The sequence below is a fragment of the Sarcophilus harrisii genome, chromosome 1 (assembly GCF_902635505.1).
Source record: "Sarcophilus harrisii chromosome 1, mSarHar1.11, whole genome shotgun sequence".
In the NCBI taxonomy this organism is placed as follows: Eukaryota; Metazoa; Chordata; class Mammalia; order Dasyuromorphia; family Dasyuridae; genus Sarcophilus; species Sarcophilus harrisii.
This window is the reverse complement of record NC_045426.1, coordinates 452,404,607-452,431,168: the sequence shown is the minus strand read 5'-3', so window position 1 is coordinate 452,431,168 and position 26,562 is coordinate 452,404,607. Positions and strand designations below refer to the sequence as shown.

The window sequence follows — 26,562 nt, the reverse complement described above, 5'->3', positions numbered from 1 at the left end:
AGAAAAAATCATCAGAGAAGAAAAGCTGTTTCTGCTGTTATTTCTTACTTATCTTCTGGAACAGAAGAGAAGCTTGTAATAAAATCAAAGCCCTCACTATGACTTGTATTTTGGACCTTATGTTTGATAGACAACCTATGACAGTGTTCATGGCTGTAAAGTTTGACAATCTGTTTAGAATAGTGTAGTTCTCTTTTGTCCTCTTAAAATTTGAATGTTCCCATCACAACAATAAAATACATTTTGTTTATGCATTTTTTCATATAATGGATATAAAACAAATATGATAAAATATTTAGGAAATATTTCTAGAGCAAATTCTAAATCTTACAACAGATGTTTTTCCATGGTTCTGGTAGTGCAGTAACTGAAAAATTATTAATTAACTAATTCATTTTGATTTATCACATTTCATAAAGCTTTTTCTATCTTGATTTCTGGAGAATTTAATTTTATAATCAACTTTACATTTGAAGTCATCCTCTGAACATCCTATACACAAACACATATACACATAGACACACACATCAAAAAAATGCTTGAGTCACTGCTCAGAAGCTACAGATATAATGATATCTTAGCTGCATCTAATAATACTTAATGCTTAATTAATTAATTGATACTTAATAATCTCTAATATCCAGAAGTTTATTGTGAGTAGATGATTGGCCTTTATGAAAAATCCTCAAAATAATTGGCTCATAGGAAAAGCCTTTGGAGATTATTTAATCTGATGCTCTTTTGCAGATATAGACACTTAAAGTTGAGAGAAATTAAATTACATGTCCAGGGGCATACAGATTGCAAATGATAGGACTTAGGATTTGAATCGAGGTCTTCTAACTCTGAACCCAGTACGTTTTTCATGGCATTTATCTTCAGTACTGTTTAGTTGACTTCAGTAGTGGAGTTTAACTTGAAATCTATGAACATTAAAAATGCATTTTATTTCATGGTAATTGATTTATTTTATAGTTATAGGCATTTTATTTTATGTATTTAATTCTTAGAAGGGGTCCATAGGTTTCACCAATATATCAAAGAGCTTTCTGACATACACAAAAAGACAAACAATCAAAAATTGGAAGTTCAGTCTAAGAGAAAACAAAAATCAAAGCAATCCCTGACTTTTTATAGGTTGAGTTGTCTGAAAATGGCATGGATGACTTCGTAACTAAGAGTTCCTCATTGTTAAAAGTATGATGAGACAGTATAATTAGCATAGTATCATATATAATGTTGGACTTTATGTGCTACAGGGAAGGTCTTTTCAATTTGGAGTCTTCTTTGTGTTGTGTCCTTCGCAACAATAGCAAGCAACTTTGTTGTGTATGTCTCCCTATTTTATGCCTGACTTGATACTTATAATTAGGGAGTAATCAAACAAGCTCTCTCTTGTTGTAGATGGGATGTATATCCTTCATAAAGTCCTGTTCAATACCTCTTCATGATGTGAAGGTAAACATGAGTTCACAAAGAGCTATGCTAGGTAAGCATAAGATTTGGCATTTCTACCATGCTGGAACGACTTCAAGTAGTCCTCAAAGTGGGACATTTCAAGGATAATCCTTGCTAAGGAAAACTTCTCAACAGTAGGCTGGCCATTTGGTGATGAATTCATTGGCAACTTATGGAAGGGCTATTACTTAGCCCTTGACTGATTGTGTTCTGGGGATTGTGTGAAATTCATTTTATTTAATTCAGTCCAATTCAGTAAAATGCTTTTGAATGTATGATTTGTCAGATGCTGTGCTAGATGCTAAGGGAAACATCAAAATAAATAAAATGTAGGCTCTTCTCTCAAGATTATTCTTAGTTCAAGTTCTTAATTTGTGTGTGTGTGGGTCATGGTCTAATGATGCCTATGAATTCAGAATAATGTTTTAAATGCATAGAATACATGAGAGAAAAGAAATAATTACTATGTATTGAATTAAAGACGTAATTTTTTTCCCACCTAAGTTGATAGATTGTGTACAGTCTTTCTGTGGTTAAGAACTCATCATATAATAGAAGAATAATTCATATTTACAAATAACTCTTAAACAAATTAAATTCCCTAGTTTCTAGGTATATAAAATAAATGGAAATAGTTCTAGAAATGGTCTGAGGAAATACAACCATTTTTATCTAAGAAAAATCTATGATAGTTTTGTGGAAGAGGCATTTGATGTATTTGATGCATTTAAACTGGAAAAAGTGGGAATGAGGGGAATGTTTTTCAACATAAGGCATATCATAGCAAAATCAAGGAGGTACAAGAAAATAGGATTTATTTCTGAAATAGTGAGCAGCGCAATATTAACAGAGTATGGAGTGTATGGAGTGGAATAGTATAACATGACCAGAAAACAAACTTGAAACATTATTTTGAAGCTTTCAGGGGGAATTCCATGCTTTGGAATTTAGGCTTCTTTTTTATTATTATTTTGTATTATTCTGAAAAGTGGAGTGAAGTGATTAGAACTGAATTAAGATGATAAATCTGGCTGCCATGAAAAAGAGACTGGAGGTAAAGAGACTAGTTAGGGGAAATAATTTTGCATGATAGTGATGAGGGAAGGAATAGAGAAAAGGGATTACATTTTTAGAAATATTGCTGATGTGGGACGGGTAGCACCAGGCAATTAAAACAAAATGCTGATGCCTCTTTATTTGGAGGAATCAAACAGAAAAGATAATTGAGGAATTGCTGCTACTAAAGCTTTTGGCATGGGTGTCAGGAAAAATGATGATGTCATTAATCAAAAACAAGAAATTGTAGAGGTAAGATTTTGGTAGATGTTAAAATTATTTTGCACATATAGTGTCTTTTTATCTTCTTTGATCTTTTTGAGGTTGTAAAGAACTGGGAATCAAGGAGGTAACCATTAATTGTGGAAATACATTAATTTGATACCATTGTGTTATAAGAATGAAGAAAGTTTCAGAAATGCCTGGGTAAACTTGTATGAACTAATGAAGAGCAAAGTCAGCAGAAGCAGCATAATATAATACAATTCCAAAAACATGATAACAAATAATATATACCATTCTATACCATACCAAACAGTTCAAATCACATTTATTAAACACCTACTATGTGACGGTTATTGTAATAAGCACTGGGTACATAAATAAGAAAAAAAAAAGTATCTCTGCCCTCAAGAAGCTTATCATCTAGTAAATGAACACAAGGTACAAATGCAAACTAAAAAGTGTTTGGGGTAGAGGGTGAGGGGAGAAGGTATTCAGCATAGAGTCATGATGATGATGGATTTGACTCTAAAAAGTGCAGCTCATGGGAAATGGACAGTTCACTAGGCTTTTTAGCCCTCTTTATGTAGAAGCTTTGAGAAGAATTTTTGCTCTGTCCTTTTTAATATTACAATCAGAGAGGCACGGGGTACTGGTCAAAGTGATTTGGTCTCCTTAATGATTTTTAATGAATTTTCTAGTGATGAATTTGAAGTGACACATGGTAGGGTCAGGGTATAATGATTGTGGAGTTGAATCCAAGGAGTAGCTGATGAGGTAGTTGAGGGGGGAGATGAAAAAGAATTCTGTATACTTCATTGCAGAGAGATAATGGACTAATATGCAGAATCAGAAATGTATTCTGAACATAGGTAACATGGAAATTTGTTTTGCTTGACTATACTTATATGAGAGAAAGTTTCCTTCCTTCCTCCCTTCCCTCCCTTTCTCTTTTCTTTCCTTTCTCCCTTCCCCTTTTTCCTCTCCTGACTTCTTTCTTCCTCCCTTCCTCCCCTCTCCTCTCTCCCCCTTTCTCCTCTCCTCACATTTCCTTTCTCCTCTCCTTCCTTTCTTTTCCTTCCTTCCTTCCTCCATTTCTTCCTTCTTTCCTTTTTTCCTTTATTCTCTTTGGGGGTATGAAGAAAAACATGCACTATTCTCCAAATAGTAACTTGATAAATGCAAAAACTGGTTGAAAAAAAAAAAGGTAAAGTGTTAAAAATGTAAATTGCTCTAGCATATGTTTTTATTTTTCATCTTTTTATTTCCAAGTGTATAATATAGGGCTTGTGACAAAAAAAAGACTTTTAATATCTACTTTTTGGATAGGTTGGTTGCAAAATGGATAGTGCCAAGCTTGGAGTCAGAAAGAATCATCTTTCTGAATTCAAATTTGACCACAGACACTTATTAGCTGTGTAACTAAAACAAATCACTTCATCTTATTTGCTTCAGTTTCCTCATCTGTCAAATGAGCTGGAGAAGGAAATGGCAAAACACTCCAATATCTTTGCCATGCCCCCCCCCGCAATGGAGCCATGAAGAGTCAGACATGAGTAAAAGCAATTGAAATATAAGAACAAGAACAAAACTAATTTTTTGGTTAATTTTTTTTCTATAGAAAGATACTGTGCTTAGTTTTGAACATATCAAGATCATAGGTTCATCTTCATATTTAAAATAAGTTTTCTCTTTAGGAGTGGAAGCAATGCAACCAAGTGCTGGAAAGTATGTACAATGTTAGTACATAAAAGTTAACTTGCAGAAATTAAAATAGCATTTCCCCCTATTTTGGATCAGTTTTTGCTAACATGCTATGGAATTGTGTGGGACAGACCACAGGCTCAAATAAATTAAGGTGATTTCTCAATGTAAAAGCGGAAAGGAATTTTATTATGATCTTGTGAGAAATAGTGTCTCCCTCCCACCAAGTACTCAAATAAAGAAAGACGAGCCAGTTAAAAGACAAGAATTATATAGGGGCCTAGACTAATACTCCCTATAGACTGGGTTTTTGCCCTGAATAGTCAAGACAAATGACCTCACATTCTAAGTCATAAATGAGGAAAAACTTTCAACCCAACCACATTTTTAGGATTACCAAATTACCTTTTATAGGAGTTTCAGTGCCAAGTCCCAACTTAGTCTCACAAAGAAAAAGTCCCACATCTTGTAAACCATGTGATCTTTAGAGAAAGAAATCTGGCCCTTGGACACAACTGACCTTCACTCAGTTTTTACAATATTGTCTTCATCTTGTGAGACAGCTTTCACAGTACACTTCATTCAATTCTCCCTCTCTTTCATCAGTTGAAAGCTTCTCACATCAAAATTTATACATTTCTTCAACTTCCTGATTGACTTCATTTTATGGTCTGAAGAGGTCTGACCTATCCTCCCAGGCTCTGGTTCCCTTGTCTCTTGAGCACCATCAATCATGCTAATCCATCATCAATCACACTAATCCCATGATGGTACCTTCTATCTTAATGATTTTGGACCGAGTTTTCTGAACCACATTGGTAATAAGTTGCATCATACAGGGCAGATATAACTCCACTAAGGAGAAATCATAAAGTCTGTCTCCAACAAATTCCTCCAAACCAAGACTACCAAGAGGTGTTAAAAGGGGAGTTCCAAGTTTGAATCATTACATGTACTAATTTTCTGATGTGTTTGGTTATATATTTTACCAAGGCTCAAATTTTTTTTCTGAAAACATGGTTTTTTCTCATGGGAATATCAACTATGAAATCACCCAGACAGTTTCCTCTTTTCCTTGCCCTTCATTCTAATCATCTTGGATAGTATAGATTGGGAATAGGAGGGCTCACCAAGTATTATGAGTATAGCCTTCCACAGACATCTCCTTCTTATTAACTGGAGTTTTCTTCTTGGGCTCAGGTAGCTGGGCCACCTATTATCCCAATCAGTTATGTCCCCCATAATTTGAGTAGATAACCATTCACAAATAAAGATGCCTACCACAACAGAAATTCTAAAATAAATAGACAAACACATGTACCTCGCAATAAACTGACTAGGCCAAATACTCACTTAACTACTTTAGGATATAATACCACATTTTTGTTTTGAATTGTGCTCATAGCTTCTACTGACCATTTGCTCTGATTATAAAAACTTGCCATTAGAGAAAAAAAAAGGGACGTAATTATAATAACATCAAAACAGGTCCTTCAGGCCTTGGCCTGAGAGCATATACGTGATAACAATTCCACCTTAAGCCAGATCCAGGAATAATTAGGTGGCTTCTTATTCAAAAGAACACTACTGGGAAACTGAGTCAGAAGGATTCCACCTTAAGCAGAGGCCAAGGTCCTCAAACTCTTGCCCAGATACTAACTTCCACCTATTAAATGATTCAGGATCACATTCTTCTGAGTAGCTTGTGGAATATTTCTTTCAGATGGTGGATCACTGGCTTGATGATGCATCATAGTCATACCTGAATTTAAAACTCCAGATTATATCAGCTACAGTTCTAAGAGATTTTATCTCCAATAGCAAATCTCATGAATCAAAACTTCAGGTGAATTTAGCCCTCAAGAATCACATAACCTAAATAGGTATTGACTATGACTTTACATTGATAACAGTAAGAGATTCATCCTAGAAGATTCACATCTTATCTTTCATATCTAAGTAGATGGTTTTAAGTTCAACATTATGCAAATCATTTTGTCTTTAAAATGCTCAATACATAGAAAAATTCTAAATTGCAAATTGTCTATAACAGAAATATGTTTAAAGAGACAAAGGCAAAAACTTATTCTCAGAATCCCTTTAAACAATGAATGCAACTTTAAGATGACTCCATACAACCAATTAAAACTCATATAGAATATAGAATATCCCAATTTTACATAAAAGAACCTTATCAGAATTAATATTAATAATTTCTTCATTCTTTAAAAAAATGTTAATTCCACTTCCTCCAATTGAGGAGTCCCCTTTTTGGGGGGGGGGAGAATATAAGTAATATGTACAACACCATTATTGTTAAATTCTTCTAAGCACAAACATTCCCATTTCCCACCAAAACATTCCTAATTGCAGAGTCAATTTTAGAGATGATAAATTGCCCTTAATGGTACATTCTTGAGTTCCTCCATAGGTCCTGTAAGTCTGGTGTTCTTCAGCCTCTGCATTTATAACATTTGGTAAAGGTGTTGTCTGGGTCAGCAATCCTTGTTTCCTAAAGGTTAAAAAGGGATGAGGACTCTGGCAGTACATAATTCCTTAAAAAACTAAATCCTTTGTTTCGAAAGAGGGTTTTCTCTTTCTAAATCAAATCTAAACCAAACCAATCTCATATGAGAAAAGTCCCAGGTCACTTCTGGGAACCATTCTAATTCTTTAACAAAGGAATAAGCAAACATTTGGTCCAAGGCAATTTAGTCCCCAACATCAATTTAGTAATCAGTTTCTTAAGAATATGATTCATTCTTTACATTTTCCTGGATGAGAGCAGATGGAATTGCCACTCAATTTGCAATTCTTCCCCATTATTCCTTATAAAACCTTAAAAGTAAACTATGTCCCTTTTATAGAATCAATAATCTCTACTCCATATTTAGGTACAATTTGTTCCAATGTTATTCCACTAACCCCTCTTAAAAGTGGTAGAGTTCAGAAGAAAACTTCTATCCATCCTCCTCTATCTGTTTCCCCACTGGTGTCATTTCATTAAAACCTAACCTAAATATTCTAGAGCAAGGCTCCCTCTCACTCTGGGAGACACCCCCTCTATACTTTCCTATTTATCTTCAGACATGTTCTTTTAGATACAATTTTTTCTGCAATTACACATATTCCTGTGCATCAGATTTTCTTGCTTTTACTTCTTTGTTAAAGGAAGAAAGCAAGATAAATCTTAAGATTAATATTCTAAATAGCTTTGGATCAAATTTCACAAAAATTATGTCACATATCTAGCTGGGCTGACAGAATGTTAAAACACAGCTCATACAATTTTTTACAAATTACCCAATATTCTATTTAGCAAGCAACATAGTAACTTAAGTATATTTCATCTAATTAAGAGATAAAAACATGTGACCTCTATAGATAACCCTCAACTCAAGAGTTGATTCAAGGGTCTCACAGGTCACTTACCCTTTGATGTCCTATGCATAAAAGTTGCCTGATTGACTGCCATCAATCTCTTCTACTTGGGATTTGCCATGGATTTACTGGCTTATGTTTTCCCTTGAATTTCTCCCCTTTGGGTCACTTTACCTTGAAGAGCAAGGAAGGTCTTGGAAATTAACAGGCTGCTTAAAGCTCGAGACTTACCCATTTACCAGGTCATGCAATCCTGGACAAGCCCCCATAAACTGTGTAGGACAAAGACCACTGATTCAAATATATGAAGGAGATTTCTCAAGGTAAAAACAAAAAAGTAATGTTACTATGATCTCATGAGAAAGGGCATCTCCCTCATTCAGAATTAATGTTTATGTTACTTTTTATCCTGTCACAAGCAATATTCATTATATTTTTATAGAGAAATTCAGCTAGTGGCACATCTTGTTTTATGTTTTCACAGCTACATATCCATTAAAAAAAAACAAAACAAGAAATAAGACAGGGGTATATTGCCTGTCAATGAAATGGGTTCAAATTTTATGGATGAACTTTTAATTTCTTTGATTGCTCAGTATTCATTCCAATAAAAAGGACATTTTCTTATTTGACCCCTAAGAATGAGAATTCAATTATTATAGCCTAGGTTACCAGGATGTATTGATTGGAAAGGATCTTAAATGTAATCTGGACCAACCTTTTGTTTTATAGATGAAGAAAAAGAAATTCAGAGAGGTCAAGTGATTTGCTTAGGGTGTCACAATAAATAGCAAGTTTATGATTTAAAAGCCTTCTTTCTGACTTCAGATCTCTGTCACTCCATATAGCTCCGTTTAAGTTAGAGAGTGCAACTTTTTATTAAGCACTTACCAAGTACTAGGAATGCAAAATGAAAAACAGAATCCTTATTTTTTTGGAGGGGGATGCTAGAAAGATTTATTTTTCATTCTTGCAAGAATGTGCGCTTACATTAGTAGACACATCTTTGAAACTCAAGGCATCATTTTATTTTCTATCCTGAAGCACAAGTCCCTCCCCTGATTCCTCTTTATTTGGATGTTACTGAAGTTATAGTCCCTGCCTGCAAGGAATTCACATTCTAGAACAAGGAAGATAACAGAGGGATAGAGGCAAAGAACAAAAGATTCTTTTCAAATCTCAGACCACACCCCGGAGAATACATAATCCAGCTCTTGCCCCCAAGGAGTTTACCTTCTTACATTCTTTTGGAAGAGATAACCTGCACCCAACAAGAGAGTTTTTAAACTCTAAAAGTACCTTTCTCTTGAGAGGAGACAACATATAGGATAGTGTTCAGCTGATGGATGGATCAAAACATCTGTTGGTCATTGGGGTCAGAACTACTGTAAGGTCAATGATGTATAAACTATAAACCACTACAATTAAACAAGTAGGTTGAATTAGATCATTTCAAAATGCCATTACAGCTCAGAGCTGGTATTTTCTGTAGGTGAATATTATAAACTGAGGAAGACTCAAAGTTAATATTCTCGTCCTGATGAAGAATAATCACTTGTAAAAGCTCCATAGTTTCTATTCTAATTAATCTTTTAAATCAGAAACTGTCACAATGAAAAAAAAAGTTGACTAGGGCATAAATTGCTTTTTAAAGCTACCACTTGGAAACAGAATGACCAATATTCATTAAATATTTTTCTCATAAATTTATTAATTTATAATACACATTGTTTTATGAATCTTGTTGGGAAAGAAAAACCAGAGCAAAAAGGACAAACATGGGAGAGATTAAAAAAAAAACACAGAAAAAAGAAGTGAGCATAGCATGTGTTGATTTACATTCAGTTTCCAAAGTTCTTTTTCTGGATGCAGATGGCATTTTCTGTCCAAAGTATACTGGGATTTCTTTGGATCGCTGAACCACTGAGAAGAACCAAGTCTGTCCCAGCTGGTCATTGCACATTCTTGTTGTTATTGTGTACAATGTATTTCTGGTTCTGCTTGTTTTACTCAGCATCAGTTCATGTAAATTTTTCCAGGTCTTTCTAAAATCAGCTTGTTAATCATTTTTTATACAACAATAATATTCCATTACCTTCATATACCACAGCTTATTGAGCCATTCACCAACTGATGAGCTGCTACTCATTTTCCAATTTTTGCTAACACAAAAAGAGCTGCTACAAAGATTTTTGCGCATGTGGGTACTTTCCCCTCCTTTATAATTTCCTTGGGAAACAGACTCAGTAATGACACTGCTGGGTCAAAGGATATGCCCAGTTTTATAGCCCTTTGGATACATTTCCAGATTGCTCTCCAGAATGGTTGGCTCAATTCACAACTCCCCCTGTGATGGTTTTCCTTGGAAGGCAGCTTTAGTCTCAGTTGAAATAAATAATTACTCTTAAATCTCAGCCAGCTGCTAAAAATGCAAATGTTTATTGCTCCTTACAAATTAGCCCGGTTAGTTGATGCCTATCTCTCTGCCTGGCTCCAAGAGATCTTGTAGTTTTGTCCTTGGTTTCTGCCTCTGCTTTCTTCAGCCTCCAGCCAGCTCCGACTCGTGGCTTCTCAATCTCCAGTCTGTGGATTGAGTAGTCTTTTCTTCCAGAGTGTTCTGTCTCAGAGCCCTGTTGATGTTCCGGAGAAATTCTTCTAGCTCCAAGAGCTTCCTTCATTTTTGTGATCTCCCAAAGGTTAACTCCGCCTTCTGGAGGGAGAGGGATTCTGGGTTATCTCCCAGAGTACTCTCTGGTCCTAAGAGAGGTGTGAATTCAGACTAAGCCCTACATGTGTGAACTCCATTGAGTACTTTTATGAGCTCTCTAAAGGTGTGAACACAAGCATTGTTTCCATCAGTTCCACCTAATACCTCGTTTCAAGTTCTGGCCCAAAATCAGATCAAATCAACTCCAATGTCTTCACACTTTGTAAAGAAATGTCTTAACACTTTGTAAAAGATTCCAACATCTCCCCTTTTCTTTTGATTTAGAACATAGGTGGTCATAACCTCCTTGACTTCTTAAGGAGGTGAGAACTCCAAAAAGGTGATCACACCTTCCCTGATATCTCAGGAAGGGAGATGAAAATATCAAAGGAAATAGAAAATCAAATCAGATTAGGAGGTTTCTAAAGGGGCTCACTTGAAACAAGGTGTACATAAATCCATCAATATGGGAGGCATTACACATAGTTACATAAGCACATAGCAATATAACACAGGCTAGTAGTAGTGTAACAAACAACATGAATTAACAGGAAAATTTACACATTAAAACATTGTCCATTAGTTCATGTGCCAGGAATCCAATGATTCCTGTAAGCTTTGAGGTAAACAATTTTTCATATACAACATTATACATGTCCATAAGTTCTAAAAATAGTCCAAAAGGAACCCATTGTCCATCAATATAACACAGTCTAGTAGCAATGTAACAAATAACATGAATCAACATGAGAATTTGTACAATTGTCCATAAGTCCTAGAAATAGTCCCAAAGAAATCCATTGTCCATTAATGTGCCAAGAATCCAATAATAGATTTTAAAGTTATTTTAACAGTCTCATTATCATCCATGCTCTTTCAGTATCAGATGTTTCTTGAATCTTCTTCGTTTTGAAGAACTTGAAACAGTCTCTTCTTGTGTTAGAAATCCAATGATTTATGAAGATTTTAAAGTTATTTTAACAGTCTCATTATCAGTCATGCTCCTTCAGTGTCAAATCTTCTCCTTTGTTTTGAGGTCTTTCTCTTTATCATCTGGTAATTATATTGGTGCTGTTTGCACTGAATACTGCTCCATTGGGTGAAAAAATCTGTATTCTCTCCAACTGTAATCCTGATTGCTTTTCTGTTGGTTGATGACATAAGAGTCCTGAATTTCTAAAGACTCTCTGGGTGTAACCTCAGCTGCTATCATGCCCCACTTGTCCTTTGATTGGTACTTTAGGAGCTCGGCCTTGCCTTTCACTTCTCTGAGTCAATCTACATTCAGAGGCCCAGTGAAAGCCTTGATTGCATTTTGGACATGGGGTTTTGGGTTTTCTCTCACCCTGTCTTCTCATTCTATCTCCATATCTACATTGACTCTCAAATGTCCATCTTTTCCACACTGAAAATATCAATGAGTTTCTCTAGAATTCCGTTGCCAAGAAGGACCCTGTCTTTCCATGTTCATCATAGTTTGGGTATAATAAGCATTTGTGCCCACTGTGGCACAGCGTCTTATGATCTCCTCTAAAGGAGCATCTTTGTCTAGTCCCCATATAATTCTTTTGCAAATCTAATACCTTTTTTCAAGTTCTGGCCCAAAATCAGATCAAATCAACTCCAATGTCTTCACACTTTGTAAAGAAATGTCTTAACACTTTATAAAAGATTCCAACATCCCCCAACAATGCATTAATATGCCAATTTTCTCACATCCCCTCCAACATTTATTATTACCCTTTCCTGTCATTTTAGGCAATCTGAGAAGTGTAAGTGGTACCTCAGAGTTATTTTAATTTGCATTTCTCTAATCAATAGTAATTTAGAGAATTTTCATGTGACTATTAATGGCTTTAATTTTGTCTTCTGAAAATTGTCTGTTCATATCCTTTGACCATTTATCAATTGGGGAATGACTTTTATTCTTGTAAATTTGACACTGTTCTTTATATATTTTAGAAATGAGATCTTTTTTTTCAGAAACACTAACTGTAAAGATGTTTTTCCACATTAGTACTTCCTTTTTAATCTCATTGGTTTTGTGCAAAAACACTTTAATATAATCAAAGTTGTCCATTTTGCCTTTTATTATGTTCTCCAGTTTTTCTTTGGTCATAAATTCCTTCTTTCTCCAAAGATCTGATTAGTAAATTATCCCTTGTTGTTCTAATTTGTTTTGTGGTATCATCCTTTATATCCCAATCATATTTCATTTTGATTTTATTTTGCTATGGGATGTAAGATGTAGGTCTATGGCAAGTTTCTGACATATTATTTTCCAGTTTTCCAAGCAATTTTTGTCAAATAGTGAGTCCTCATTCCAAAAGCTGGAGTTTGGGGGTTTATCAAATACTAGATTACTATAGGCCTTAATTATTGTGTTGTGTTTCCATTTCTTACCCAATACCACATGATTTTGTTGACTGCTGCTTTATAATATAGAAGTAGGTGTAGTACTACTATTTCACCATCCTTTGTATTTTTTCTTTAATTTCCTTGATATTCTTGACCTTTTGTTTTTCCAGATGAATTTTATTATTTCTTCTAGCTCTATAAAATAATTTTTGGCAGTTTGATTGGTATGGTATACAACAAGTAGATCAATTTATACAGAATTGTCATTTTATGATTTTTCTAATTGTTTGGATCTGATTTTACTTATGAGAGAAGTATTTTGTAATTATGTTCATATAATTCTTGGGTTTGTCTTGGCAGGTAGTTTTAAGTATTTTATTTTGTCTACAGTAATTTTAAATAAAATTTCTCTTTCTATTTCTTGCTGATAGTCTGTCAGTAATATATGGAAATGCTGATGATTTGTGTGGATTTATCTTATATTCTGCAACTTTGTTAAAGCTGTGAATTATTTCAAGTAGATTTTTGAATGATTTTCTAGGATTTCTTATTTATATCAACTGCAAAGAGTAATAGTTTTATTTTCTCATTGCCTATCCCAATTCCTTTAAAAAATTATTTTACCTTTCTTATTACTACAGCCAACATTTCTAGTACAACGTTGAATCATTGTAGTGATAACAGGCATCCTTGTTTCAACCCTGATTTTGTTAGTAATGAGTTCAGCATCTCTCCATTATAAATAATGCTTACTGTTCTTTTCAGATGATATTGCTTATTATTTTAAGGAAAGCTCCCTTTATCCCTGTGCTCTCTATGGTTTTTAATGGGAATGGGTGTTGTATTTTCTCAAAGCTTTTTGAACATCTACCGAAATTATTATATGATTTCTGTTGATTTTGTTATTGATATAGTCAATGATGGTAATAGTTTTTCTGATATTGAACCAGCCCTTCATTCCTGTTATAAATCCTACTTGGTCATAGTGTATTATCCTGCTGATAGGTTGCTGTAATTTCTCTGCTAATATTTTATTTAAAATGTTTGCATCACTATTCTTTAGAAATATTGCTCTGTAATTTCTCTGTTTTGGCTCTTCTGCTTTAAGTAACAGTACTGGTTTTGGTATTAGTACCATATTTATGTCATAGAAGAAATTTGGCAGCACTTTTTCTTTACTTATTTTTCCTAATAGTTTCCATAGTTTTGGAATTAATTGTTCTTTAAGTGTTTGGTAGAATTCACTTGTGAATCCATCTGGCCCTGGAGATTTTTTCTTAGTGAGTTCATTAATAACTTTTTCAATTTCTTTTTCTAAAATGGGACTATTTAAGTAATTTATTTCCTTTTCTGTTAATCTAGGCAATTTATATTTTTGTAAATATTTGTCCATTTCTGTTATGTAGTCAGACTTGCTGCCTTACAGTTGGGCAAAATAGCTCTTAATTATTCCTTTAATTTCTTTGTCATTAGTGGAATATGTGACCTTTTCATTTTTGATGCTGGGGATTTGTTGTTCTTCTTTTCCTCTTTCCTTTCTTTAATCAATTTAACCAAAGTTTATCTATTTTGTTGGTGTTTTCATAAAACCAACACTTTGTTTTATTTATTAGCTTAATCATTTCTTAGTTTTAATTTAATTAATCTTTCCTTTAAATTTCAGCATTTCTAAATTGGTATTTAATTGGAGGTTTTTAATTTTTCTATTTCTAGTTTTTTAAGTTGTATGCCTAATTGATCTCCTCTTTCACTTTTTTTTTTATTATGTAGCTATTTAGAGAAACAAAATTTCCCCTAAAAACTGCTTTGGCTGCATCCCATAAGTTTTGGTATGTTTTCTCTTTATTGCCATTTTCTTGGATGAACTTATGGATTGTTTCTGTGATCTGTTATTTGACCCACTCACTCTTTAGAATGAAATTATTTAATTTCAAGTTGGTTTTTAGTTTATCTTTCCCTGCCCTTTTATTGAAAATACTTTTATTGCATTGTGGTATGAAAAGGAAGCATTTATTATTTCTGCCTTTCTGCATTTGATTGTGACACTTTTATGATGTTATACATGGTCAGTTTTTGTGTAGGTGCCATGAACTGAAGAGAAAAAGGTGTATTTCTTTCTGTCTCTACTCAGTTTCTCCATAGGTCTATCATATCTAGAATTTGATTAGCCTTTTCAGTTTCTTTCTTGTTTATTTTGTCTGATTCTGAGAGGGGAATGTTGAGGTCCCCCATGAGCATAGTTTTGGTGTCTATTTCTTCCTGTAACTGGCTTAAAAATCTTCTCTTAGGAATTTGGCTGCTCTACCATTTGGTGTATACACATTGAGTATTGTTACTACTTCATTGTTTGTTAACCTTTATCAAGATGTACTTTCCTTCCTTACCTCTTTTAATAATATCTATTTTTACTTTTGCTTTATCTGAGATCAGAATGGCTATCCCTGCTTTTTTTTTTTTTTTTAACTTCAGCTGAAGCACAATAAATCCTGTTCCAGCCTTTTCCCTTTACTTGCTATGTGTCTTTTTTTGACAAGTGTATTTCTTGTAAACAACATATTATAGGATTCTGTTTTTTTAATTCATTTTGCTATAAGTTTCCTTTTTATAGGAGAGTTTATCCCATTCACATTTATAGTTATGATTATCAGCTCTGTATATCTCTCCATCCCATTATCTTCCCTGTGTATACTTTTCGTTACTTTTGTTCTCTTCATTCTGCCCTTAATCATGTTTTTTTTTTTAATTAAAGCTTTTTATTTACAAAACATATGCATGAGTACTTTTTCTATCATTGACCCTTGCAAAACCTTTTGTTCCAAATTTTTCCCTCCTTTCTCCCACCCCCTTCCCTAGCTGGCAGGTAGTCCAATATATGTTAAATATGTTAAAATACATGTTAAATCCAATATAGGGTATACACACACACACACACACACACACACACATTTATACAGTTATCTGATTGCACAAGAAAAATCAGATCAAGAAGGAAGAAAATGAGAAATTGAGAAAGAAAACAAGCAAATAACAACAGAGAGAGTGAGAATGCTATATTGTGTTCCACACTCTCTTCCCACCTTTCTATAGTCCTCTTAAATCCTTTGTTTGTAGATTAAATTTTCTGTTTAGTTCTGCATTTTTCAATAGAAATGATTGAAAGTCTTTTGCTTCATTGAAGTTCCATTGTCTCCCTTGAAAAATGATGCTAAGTCCCATTGGGTAGTTAATTCTTACTTACTTAGATCTTTTGACTTCCTGAATATAGTATTCCAGGCCATCTGATTCTTTATTGTAGAAGCTGCCAGATATTGGGTAATTCTGAGTGTTCCTCCTTGATATTTGAATAGTTTTTGTCTGGAAGCTTGCAATATATATATATATATATTTTTTTTTACTTGAGATTGTAATTTTTTTTAGTTTCACAAGAATGTTCCTTGGGTTTTTTCTTATGGAAACTCTCCCTGAAGGTGATTGATGAATTCTTTCAATGAGCCTTCCCCTCTCTGTTTCTAGAATATTGGGGCAATTTTCCTTAGTGATCTCTTGAAGAATGCTTTCCAGACTCCTTTTTTGATCATGGCCTTCAAGTAGGACAATAATTTTTAAATTGTCTCTTCTGGATCCATTTTCCAGTGAGCTAGTTCACGTTTTCTTCCATTTTTTCATTCTTTTTAGTTTGTTTGACTGATTCCTGCTGCCTCATAGAGTCATTAGCTTCCATTTGCCCTGTTCTAATATTTTATGTGTGATTTTCTTGTTAGCTTTTATATCTCTTTTTCTACTTTTTAAGTAGACAATTTTCCCCTCCTTTTTTTTCAAGTATTTGAGTCTCTCATGCATATCTCTCATTTCTTTCTTTTTTTTTTTTCTTCTACTTCCCTTATTTGCCTTTTAAAGTCTTTTATGAGCATTTACAAGAAGTCTCTTTGGGCTTAAGTCCAATTTATATCATTCTTTTGAGATTTCTCCTGTGGTCATTTTGTCCTCATCTGAGGTTTGTCCTGTCACCATATTGTTAAGGTTCTTTTATGTTTCTTTTTCATTTTCTTTCCTTTTCTTTTGGTATTTCATCTTTTCTTTTATGGTTCAGTTCTGGTCTTGGGGTAAAAAGGGGCATTGTCCCATGCTTCCTGTTGCAGCTCTGAACCTTGTCTTTGAGCACAGTGCCCCCTTGTGTTTGTGTGGGGTAGCTTTGCCTGCTCTTTCATGAAACAGCTTTGTTTCCCAGAGTTTGCTTCTGAGTTGGGACTGGAAGCTGCCCCACTGATTTGCTTCTCTACTTAGCTAGCACTAGTTGCTGATTTGCTATGATTAAGACCATCTCACTGGCTTTCCTAGAGTCTATCTGAGCTAGCCCGAACATCCTTTTCATCCTAGTGAGAATAACCTTTCTTGAAATCCAATCTATCTTAAGTTGGAGAGTGATTTCATTCCATCAGACTCGGCTCAGAAGCTTGGTTTCTTGTGTATTTTGAGGGAAACTGGGAGAGCTTGAACAGCTTCTTGGCTTGGCTCCATCCCTGGAAATTATTCATTAATTTTTTTTTATAAGTAAATTTCATTAGATAACAGATTTGATCAAAAATACTGCTTCAATGCTAATTCATGATTATTTATGTGACATAATCATGAATTCAAATGCTAAAATCATTAATGTAACAAGATTTTGTTGTTTAATCATGTCCTATTCTTCATGTCCCCATTAGATTGTTAGTGAGTTTTGGAGGGTTTTTTTTGGTCAAAAATACTGGAGTGTTTTTCATTTCCTTCTTCAACTCATTTTATAGATGAGCAACTGAAACAGAGGGATAAATGACTTGTCCATGGTCATGTTTAGGTTCAAAAAGAGGCCCCAAAAGGTTGGAATCACAGCCTGGTGTCATGATGTATCTCTAAAGAATTTGCAGGCTTGATCTCTAAGTCACTGGGCTAAGTTTATTCTAATTGTAATGTCCATTCAAGTGGGCTAAGTTTCAAAAGGATTTAACAAAGAACCAGGAGCAAGAAGATAAATTTATAGAAAAAGACAGAGACATCTGGTTCTTCTTGTCTCTGATATGCTAATTTTGTAGCCTAGAGGTAGAACTGAGGAGAAGTCTGGTATGTATCTCACCATTTGTCTCAGAAGCCCTGTTATTATTGGGCAATAGATTTTTATCTGGCAGTCAGCAAAGTTTCTAGAACTTTACAATAGTATTCCAAAAGCCAGGGGATTTTAGGATCATTGAGAAATAGATCGTTACAACAGTAGTACTCCTAAAGGACTGGGATCCTTAGGGTTACTGATATATTTCTCCTAGAAGCTGTACCCTATCAGTCACCACAACTAGTAAGAATCTGAAGTTGAATTTGAACTCGGGTATTCTTGAGTCCAGGTCCAGCATTCTATCCACTATACCATTTAACTTCATAAGAAACTTATTTACAAACAAAAATGAACTCTCTATGATCAAAAAATATTGAAAATAATCTTTAACAAAATATGATAAAAGTAAATTGGCTAGAAGAGAGTCAAACTTTGTATTAGTAGAGACAGATTCACTTTCTTGTGACTTTTACAAGGTCATTCATTTTATCGCCCTTCAGTCCATGGATAATGATGTGTTTGTTTAGATTTTTTTTTTTTTTTTTTGCAACTGATAGTTATATTTGTTGGGGGACAGGCAAAAATGTAAAAAAAAAGTCGTTATTTTTTGTTTTCTTTGTTTAGACTGATGAACAAGCCATGCTAGAAGATACACTGGTTGCATTATTTGATTTGGAAAAAGTTTCCTTTTATTTCAGACCAGCAGAACAGGAACTACTAGTTGCAAGTAAGTAATTACATTTTGGAAGATATATTATGTTCCTATTCTTGTTCAATAACATCATGCATTTTCAATAGGAATGTGCTACTTAAATGGTTTAAATAGATTTTATATGAATTTCTAAAACTGTATAGTGAAGTCACTTAAAAATTATCAGATTAAGACTTATATGGATTTGGCTTATTAAATTGCACCTGTAATTTTAAATCCTTTTAATTCATGAGTTTAACCTCTGACCCTTTCAAATCAAAAACATTTGTGTTTTATTAGACTAGTTTATTAAAATAAAATGTGAGAATAGTTAGTAAATAAATAGCAATATAATTTCAGTGAGTTTTACCTCTTCATAATTTTTTTCTGAGAAATATGTCAGCTATTGAGATTCCTTATTTCTCATGTATTTTATCATGTTTTTTAGCAACATTCTCAGGTGCATACATGAAAAGTAGAGGATTTAAATGTTCTTGCTATTCTCATTTTTGCAGTGTTTATAAGGGAATATAAGTAAAAATTTATTTCTGGATTTAGATTCTTATTCTGAGTTTGTACTTAGCAATCTCATCTCATTGTGACGTAATCATGAAGATTCATAGTTGAAAAGTTTTAATTGAGTAATAGCTATGTATGTTATGAGAGATATGTAGTTAGAAAATAAAGAGCAGCAAAGAAGGAATAAAAAAAAAAAAAAAAAAACTAGGTTTGAATCCAGCTCCATCAGTACCTCAATGTTAGGAGAATGGGCAGATGTCTTATCTCCTTAGGACCTTTGTTTACTTCATGTATGAAAAAAATAGTTTGGATTAGATTATGTCAAAGTCCTATTACAGCTCAGAAATGTTATTATTCTATAAATAGTATAAATTGAGGACAACCCAGAGATTGTAAAAATAATTATTCTAGTTCTAAGTGATGAAGAATAGTCACTTATAGAAGAAACTCCTTAGTCCCTTCTTCTGTTCTTATTTGCCTTTCAAATGAGAAGTAGAGTTAATGGGAGAAAAATCAGGGCAAACATAATAAGAATGGGAGTTAGCATTTATGGAGTGCTTTAATGTTCACAAACAACTTATTTACTCCCTCAACTCTGAGAGGTAGGGGATTATCCTATTTTACAGATGAAAAAACTGAGACAAAGGTGGTAAGTGAATTGCCATATGGTTAATAGGGTTAATAGGGTTAATAATTATCTGAGGGAGGATTTGAACTGAGATCTTGCTTCAGTATGCCACCTACTTAATAGTGGAATATGATAATTCTTATTGATTCATAACACCATTAATTGTTTTCAGGATTCTAATACTATGGAGACCTGGGCTTAGAATCATCCAGACAAGATATGTCTGCCTCAGACATTTTCTGGCTCTGTGACTCTGAGCAAGCCATTAAAAATTAGGATAATATTAGCACCTAGCTCACAGGGTTCAATGTAAAACAATTTGCTAACCCTGTATTTAAGTCAAATATTAAGCATATTCAACTTTCCCTTCCCTCTCTTTCCTTCCCTCCCTCCCTTCTTCCTATCCTTTTCCTCCCTTTTCCCTTCCTTCCTTCCCTTTCTCCCTTCTTCCCTCCCTCCTATCCTTTCTCTCCCTTTTCCCTTCCCTTTCTCCCTCTTTCCCTTCTTCCCTCTCTCCTATCCTTTCCCTCCCTTCTCCCTTCCCTTCCCTTTCTCTCTCTCCCTCCCTCCTTTCCTTCCTTCCTTCCCCCTCTCCCTTTTTTGGTGCATTGGAACTTACTTTTTATGGACTTTTTGTTGCTGAAAAGAGGGAGGGCTATGAATTCTCTGTGAATCATTCCTATTTAAATTTGTGATTTCTTTTTGGGTAATTCAATGCTAGACTTATATTTTTCACAATTTAATGTCATGTTTTTCAGTGACTATCAGGAAAAACCTTAAGGAAATACATGTTTAATATGGTGCTATGGGAATTATTAAAGTAAAAACCTAGCTATGTTTCATAATGGGAGCTGTATGCCCAGTTTCTTGAACACCACTTGGAAAGTGAACCCCAAGGAATCATTCTAACTAAAATATGAAAGAGACAATTGTGCTGGGAAATTTTGAATCTGAACCATTGCGAATCTAAACCTCTTATTTAGTTGAGTGAGACATCTGGCATGTCAAACTTTAAGGAAGCTTCCTATTAGAGAATTTTATATATAGTAGAACAGTAATTTTGTTGTCTTTGCTAATAAGAATCTGACTTAGTCCTCCTTCACTGAATGACAATGCAAGTATACGCCATGTCAGCAATATATAATTAAGAAGTTTAACATGTTGATTTTGAGAAATTTTTGGTATTTTTTTAAAAGTTAAGAAAAATGATGATCTGTAGAGCCTCATCTAAGTAATGTAACATTAAATATATTTTCAGATGTACCTCTTACATATCAAGCAGAAGGAAGTCGGCAAGCTTTGAGAGTTTATTTCTACATTGATAGCTATCACTTTGAACAACTGCCTCAGAGATTGAAGAATGGAGGAGGATTTAAAGTCCATCCCGTTCTTTTTGCACAAGGTAGATATTTCTTTCTTCTTTCAAATATGCCCAAAATAAGTAATTTTGGGTGTTTGTATCGGTGATATTTAATGACATTTATTTCTTAGGCTTATATTTTTATTTTTTATTATTATTAGGTATTTACATTTTAGAACTTTTATAAAATATTATTCCTTGTTCTGAGTTCATTTAATGAAATGTAAAGAATTTGGAGCAACTAGGTGGCTCAGTGGATGGAGTGTTGTGCCTGAAGTCAGAAAGACTTGGGTTCAAAGCATCTAAGCTTATTAGCAGTGTGACCCTGGAGTAGTCATTTAATCTCTGTGGTTCAGTTTCCTGATCTATAAAATGAGCTGGAGAAGAAAATGGGAAAATCACTCTAGTATCTTTGCCAAGAAAACCCCAAATATAGTCATAGAGAGTTGAACAAAACTAAAAAATTACTGAGCAATCACAGCAAAAGAATTTAGAGAGAATCAAAGAGATAGCATCACATGGTTAAGGGATTGTTGAAGTCATGAAATGAGTGACATTTCTTGTCCTATAGTAAAAATTGCCATTTATATAGCACTATAATGTTTGCCAAACAATGAAAAACCTTATTTCTTCTGAGCCTTACAGCATCCCTGTGTGGTACTATAAGTATTACAGACATTAACTATTACCATTTTAGGCCTAGGTAAAACAGTTAAGAATTTTGGACTTGGAGTAAGGAAGACTAGAGTTCAAATATTGATTTGGACATTTACTATCTTTGTGACCTTGGGTCAATCATTTAATCTCTGTCTGCCTCCCCATTGTAAAATCAGGATAATAATAGCACTTACCTGCCAGGGATGTTTGAAGATCAAATGGTATATTTGTAGAACACTTGGCAAATATTAAATAAAGGTTTATATCAAGTACTAGTATTATCAATTGCCCTTACTCATATATTTGACAGTATCAGGGAACATTTCAGTGAGGGTCTTCCTGACTTCAGCATTTTCCCACTGTGTCCCATGGAATCTAGTTCAGACTTATAAGAGATGGGGACTGTTCTTTTCATTGTTCTCAAACAACCTTTCCACAAGAGACTTGTTCAGAGGAAATGGTTTCAAGGTGAAGAAAGGGATATTATGATTGTTATTGTTCATTCAAGTCCAATTCTTTATGATGCCATTTAAGGTTTTCTTGGCAAAGATACAGAAGTGGTTTGTGATTTCCTTCAGTAATTTATTTGACAGATGAGTAAACTGAGGCAAACATGGTTAAGTGATTTGACCAGTCACATAGCAAGTGTCTGAGGTCAGATATTGAATCCAGGTCTTCCTGACTCCAGGCACAATGCTCTATTCATGATATTGCCAGGTTACAGCTGTGAGAGTGCAATAAAGTCTGTAGAATGCTGTAGAATTTTCTTTTTTCTATTTGAGCTTTCTATTTCTAATTGATTCTAATTGATTTTTATCTAAAGCAGTGGCATCAAACTCAAACAGAAAAAGACACTAAACTGTTACCATCCAGTGGGTTGCATATTGACTTAGTTTTTACATGTCTTATTTTGTTATTATTTATTTATTTAAGTTAACATTTTAATCTGGTCAGGTTACACTTGGGAGTGTTGCAGGCCACTTGAAGCCTCTAGAACTCATTTTTAATACCTTTAGTCTAGAGAATAGGTAAAACTTTTCTCATGTTTAGTTATTTCATTTGTATTTGACTGACTGCATTTGGAATTTTTTGGCAAAGATAATGGAATAATTTATTTCAGTTCATAGTCTTCTGTATTATGTACTTAAAAATAATTATATGTACCTGTAAAGACTCTTTAGCAATAATTAGTTTTAAAAGAGCAGTAAAAATCATCCAGAGAATGATGAGTATGATCATAATTTTGACAACAGTAAGTGACTTGCATGTAACATTTAAAGTTTACAAATAATTTTGCAAACTTTTTTTTTCCTCATTTAATCTTCCTAACTACCCTGTTAGATATAATATGGGAACCATTTCTCCATTTGATAGGTGAGGAAATTGAGACTCAGAGAGAATAACTGACTTATACATAGTCATCCCACTTGTAGGAAGCAGAAGTAGAATTTGACAGTGATCTCCTTTCACCAGACTTGATCACTTTGTCTTTTCCCTGTCCTCAACACAACAAAAGAGATGAATAAAAGTTTTTAAAACATGTGATTTTTAAGGGTAAAATTTAAGCTAATTTCATATATGTCATCATGGAGAGTTTTGAAAATAATAGTACAGGAACTAGACTTGTGATTTAATTTGTAAAGGGAACTGGAAGGTGATGAATTTTCCACCAGTTTAAATTGTCCTTTCCTGATACTGAAGATCTCAGGGAATTGTCCGAGCTCTAAGTTGTGATTTGCCCAGGATCCCAAAGAGAATATATAGCAGAAACATTTCTCTGCCTCCAACTTTGCCTTTCTATCTCCACAGTACCATATTGCCTCTCTATAAGTAATATGTGTCAAAACAAATACAAGGGAATAGCAGAGAAAGTTTATAATAGTGGAAATATTTTACTATCTTTTCCTTTCAAATGATTCTTCTCATCACAGAGGGTACTAACTCACTATCCTTATTGACTATGTATGAGGTCTTCTTGAAAACAGAATAATTTTACAATACAGCCAATTTAAAAGGAAGGTACATCAAGGCATTTCCTTAATTTTTATATGGTAACAATTATTTGCTTAAATATGCTTCTACAAAGCAACTATAATCACTTTTTGAAATTTTATATAAGTAAATTGATTCAGAAAAATGGAAATAAATCATAATAGCTCTCTTTATAGTACTTTAGTTTGATTAGAACATTTCAGCAGTTGAAATCCAATGGAGGTTAAAAAAATGTGAAACAGTTGGTCTTCTTAATGATCTGCAAAAACAAAGGTTGTTTATTTAAATAAGGTTACAAACTGTTTTCTAACCTCCACAAAATGCACAGGAATCATTAGTTTTCCTTAGTATTCATTAGCTGCATCTAGAGGCAGAAAATTCAGATAGTAGCCTGAGTAGAGATTAGCATCTGGTAATTGAAAAAGGTAGGAAATAGAGAAAGATTTTCAATTGGAGACTGTTCCTAGGATACAGGTTTATATTAAGAGTTTATAGTTTTAAATGTTAGTCCTATGTTTCTTCCCTGGATCAACAAAAGGAAATGAATTTGAGTAAAGACAAAAGGAGATTTCTATGAATTCATTTTCAATATCACCCCCTGATATGTTCTCAAATACTAGGAATTTTTATTAAAGAATAAACTTTTTTCTTTCATATCCCTGTTTTTCTTTCCCTGCTTTATTTCAATAACCATTTATTAAATACCTACTATGTATCAAACACTATGTCAATACTATTTGGTAACATTTAAAAAACTGATGAATCACAGGCAACACGGGAGGGGTCCTTCCCAATTGGATAATATCATTTAATTCAAAATTTAATTAGTATATAACATAAAGTTAACAGAATGCAAATAAAGTCAAGAATCTTAGTGGTAAGATCAAGGGTTAAGGAATATGCAATTATGAAGGGACAGAGAAAGCAATTGGTCCAGAAAAGGGAGGAACAGTAGACCAGAAATCCGATAAAGTTATTCTTATCCATTCCCATTCCCACTCACCTTTGACGACTCCTCACCCTTCAATGTAATTTATAATGCCCTTGGTTTGAGTCCCTACTTGTGTATTTACTTACAGTTATTCCCTTGCTTGCTAATCAAGACATCACCTTTTTGATAACATTGGTCCTCATAGAGAATGAAGGACAAACATCAGCTCTCAAGATTAGTGTTGAAATTCATTGAGACAACCAGCCTTAAGAAGCTTTTAGACAGCAGGATTTACTAAGGTGGAACATTAAAATTAGTTGATACAAAACTTCCCCTTACCCAAAGAGATTAAAAATAAACCACACACTCTCTCTCACACACACAGAATTCCAGAAAAATGAACTCAAGCACAGAAAGTGCATAGAACTAAATTGTACTTACTCATAATTCCTAGTTAGTGCAAGTTCTTCTGTCCCATTCATGGGACTCTTAAGAAGTTTCTTTTTTTTCTTTTCTTTTCTTTTCTTTTTTTATTTTAATAGCCTTTTATTTATAGGTTATATGTATGGGTAACTTTACAGCATTGACAATTGCCAAACCTCTTGTTCCAATTTTTCCCCTCCTTCCCCCACTTTCTCCCCCAGATGGTAGGATGACCAGTAGATGTTAAATATATTAAAGTATAAATTAAATACAAAATAAGTATACATGACCAAACCATTATTTTTCTGTATAAAAAGAATCAGACTCTGAAATATTGTACAATTAGCCTGTGAAGGAAATCAAAAATGCAGATGGGCAAAAATATAGGGATTGGGAATTCAATGTAATGGTTCTTGGTCATCTCTCAGAGTTCTTTCACTGGGCGTAGCTGGATCAGTTCATTACTGCTCCATTGGAACTGATTTGGTTCATCTCATTGCTGAGGATGGCCAGGTCCATCAGAATTGGTCATCATATAGTATTGTTGTTGAAGTATATAATGATCTCCTGGCCCTGTTCTTTTCACTCAGCATCAGTTCTCTTGAGAAGTTTCCTTAAGCATGGTGAATTTGCATCCATCTAGCCATCTGTCCTTGGCACCTGATGCAAAAACTGCTGATTTCTGGTTCCCAGTAAGATACAATTTCCTCCAGATTCTTAGAAATTCTGTCATTGCAACTAAAGAAAGTCCATAACCAATTAGAACAGACAACTTGTCTAGCATTTTATTTAATCAAATGTCTTTCAGAGATTTTCCATGTAAACTAAGGTCTTGATTAATTGAATGAAATGTTCTCATCTGATTAAGGTATCAGACTAAAAAGAGGTAGGGCTCTTTTTTTACAACTCTGTTCTCCTTTCACAGCTACAGGAAAATAAAATCAAAGTCACCAGATTTTTAGCAAGTGATTCTGGTGCTGAAACAGGATTTTGGTTTACATATTTGGCTAGGCCGGAATTAAATGAAAGACTATAAATGATCATCAGATAAGGGCAATTAATTTATTACTGGACATTTTTTTTAAAGGAAGAGTAAGGTAGTTGAAGTTAGGTATTAAGAGTCTGCTAACTTTTTCTTTTGTTTAAAAGTTAAGTCTTAACTACTCTCTTAGTTAGCAAAAGTGAAATATGTCTTATCTTGCAAAATTATGCAATAGATTTTGGACCAGTCTTAAAACCAATTCAGAATAATTAGGAAGAAAGGGATTTCTTTACCATGATTGTAAAACAAAGCAACTAATTAAGCCTCTACTGGCTTGGTGCTCATGACTCTATAGCAGAAGAGGCATTGCAGTAGTAAAATGAGGTAGACTTAGAAGAAACGAATAT

At 33.8% G+C, this 26,562-nt stretch overlaps 1 protein-coding gene across 1 annotated transcript in view; it reads left to right on the top strand.

Annotated features, from left to right (window-relative positions):
- Positions 1–26,562, top strand: part of PREX2 (phosphatidylinositol-3,4,5-trisphosphate dependent Rac exchange factor 2) — a 411,213-nt gene that overhangs the window by 272,872 nt on the left and 111,779 nt on the right. The window contains 2 exon segments of the mRNA XM_031946290.1: positions 18,597–18,699; positions 21,069–21,212. Of these exon segments, the coding sequence (XP_031802150.1) occupies positions 18,597–18,699; positions 21,069–21,212 (247 nt within the window).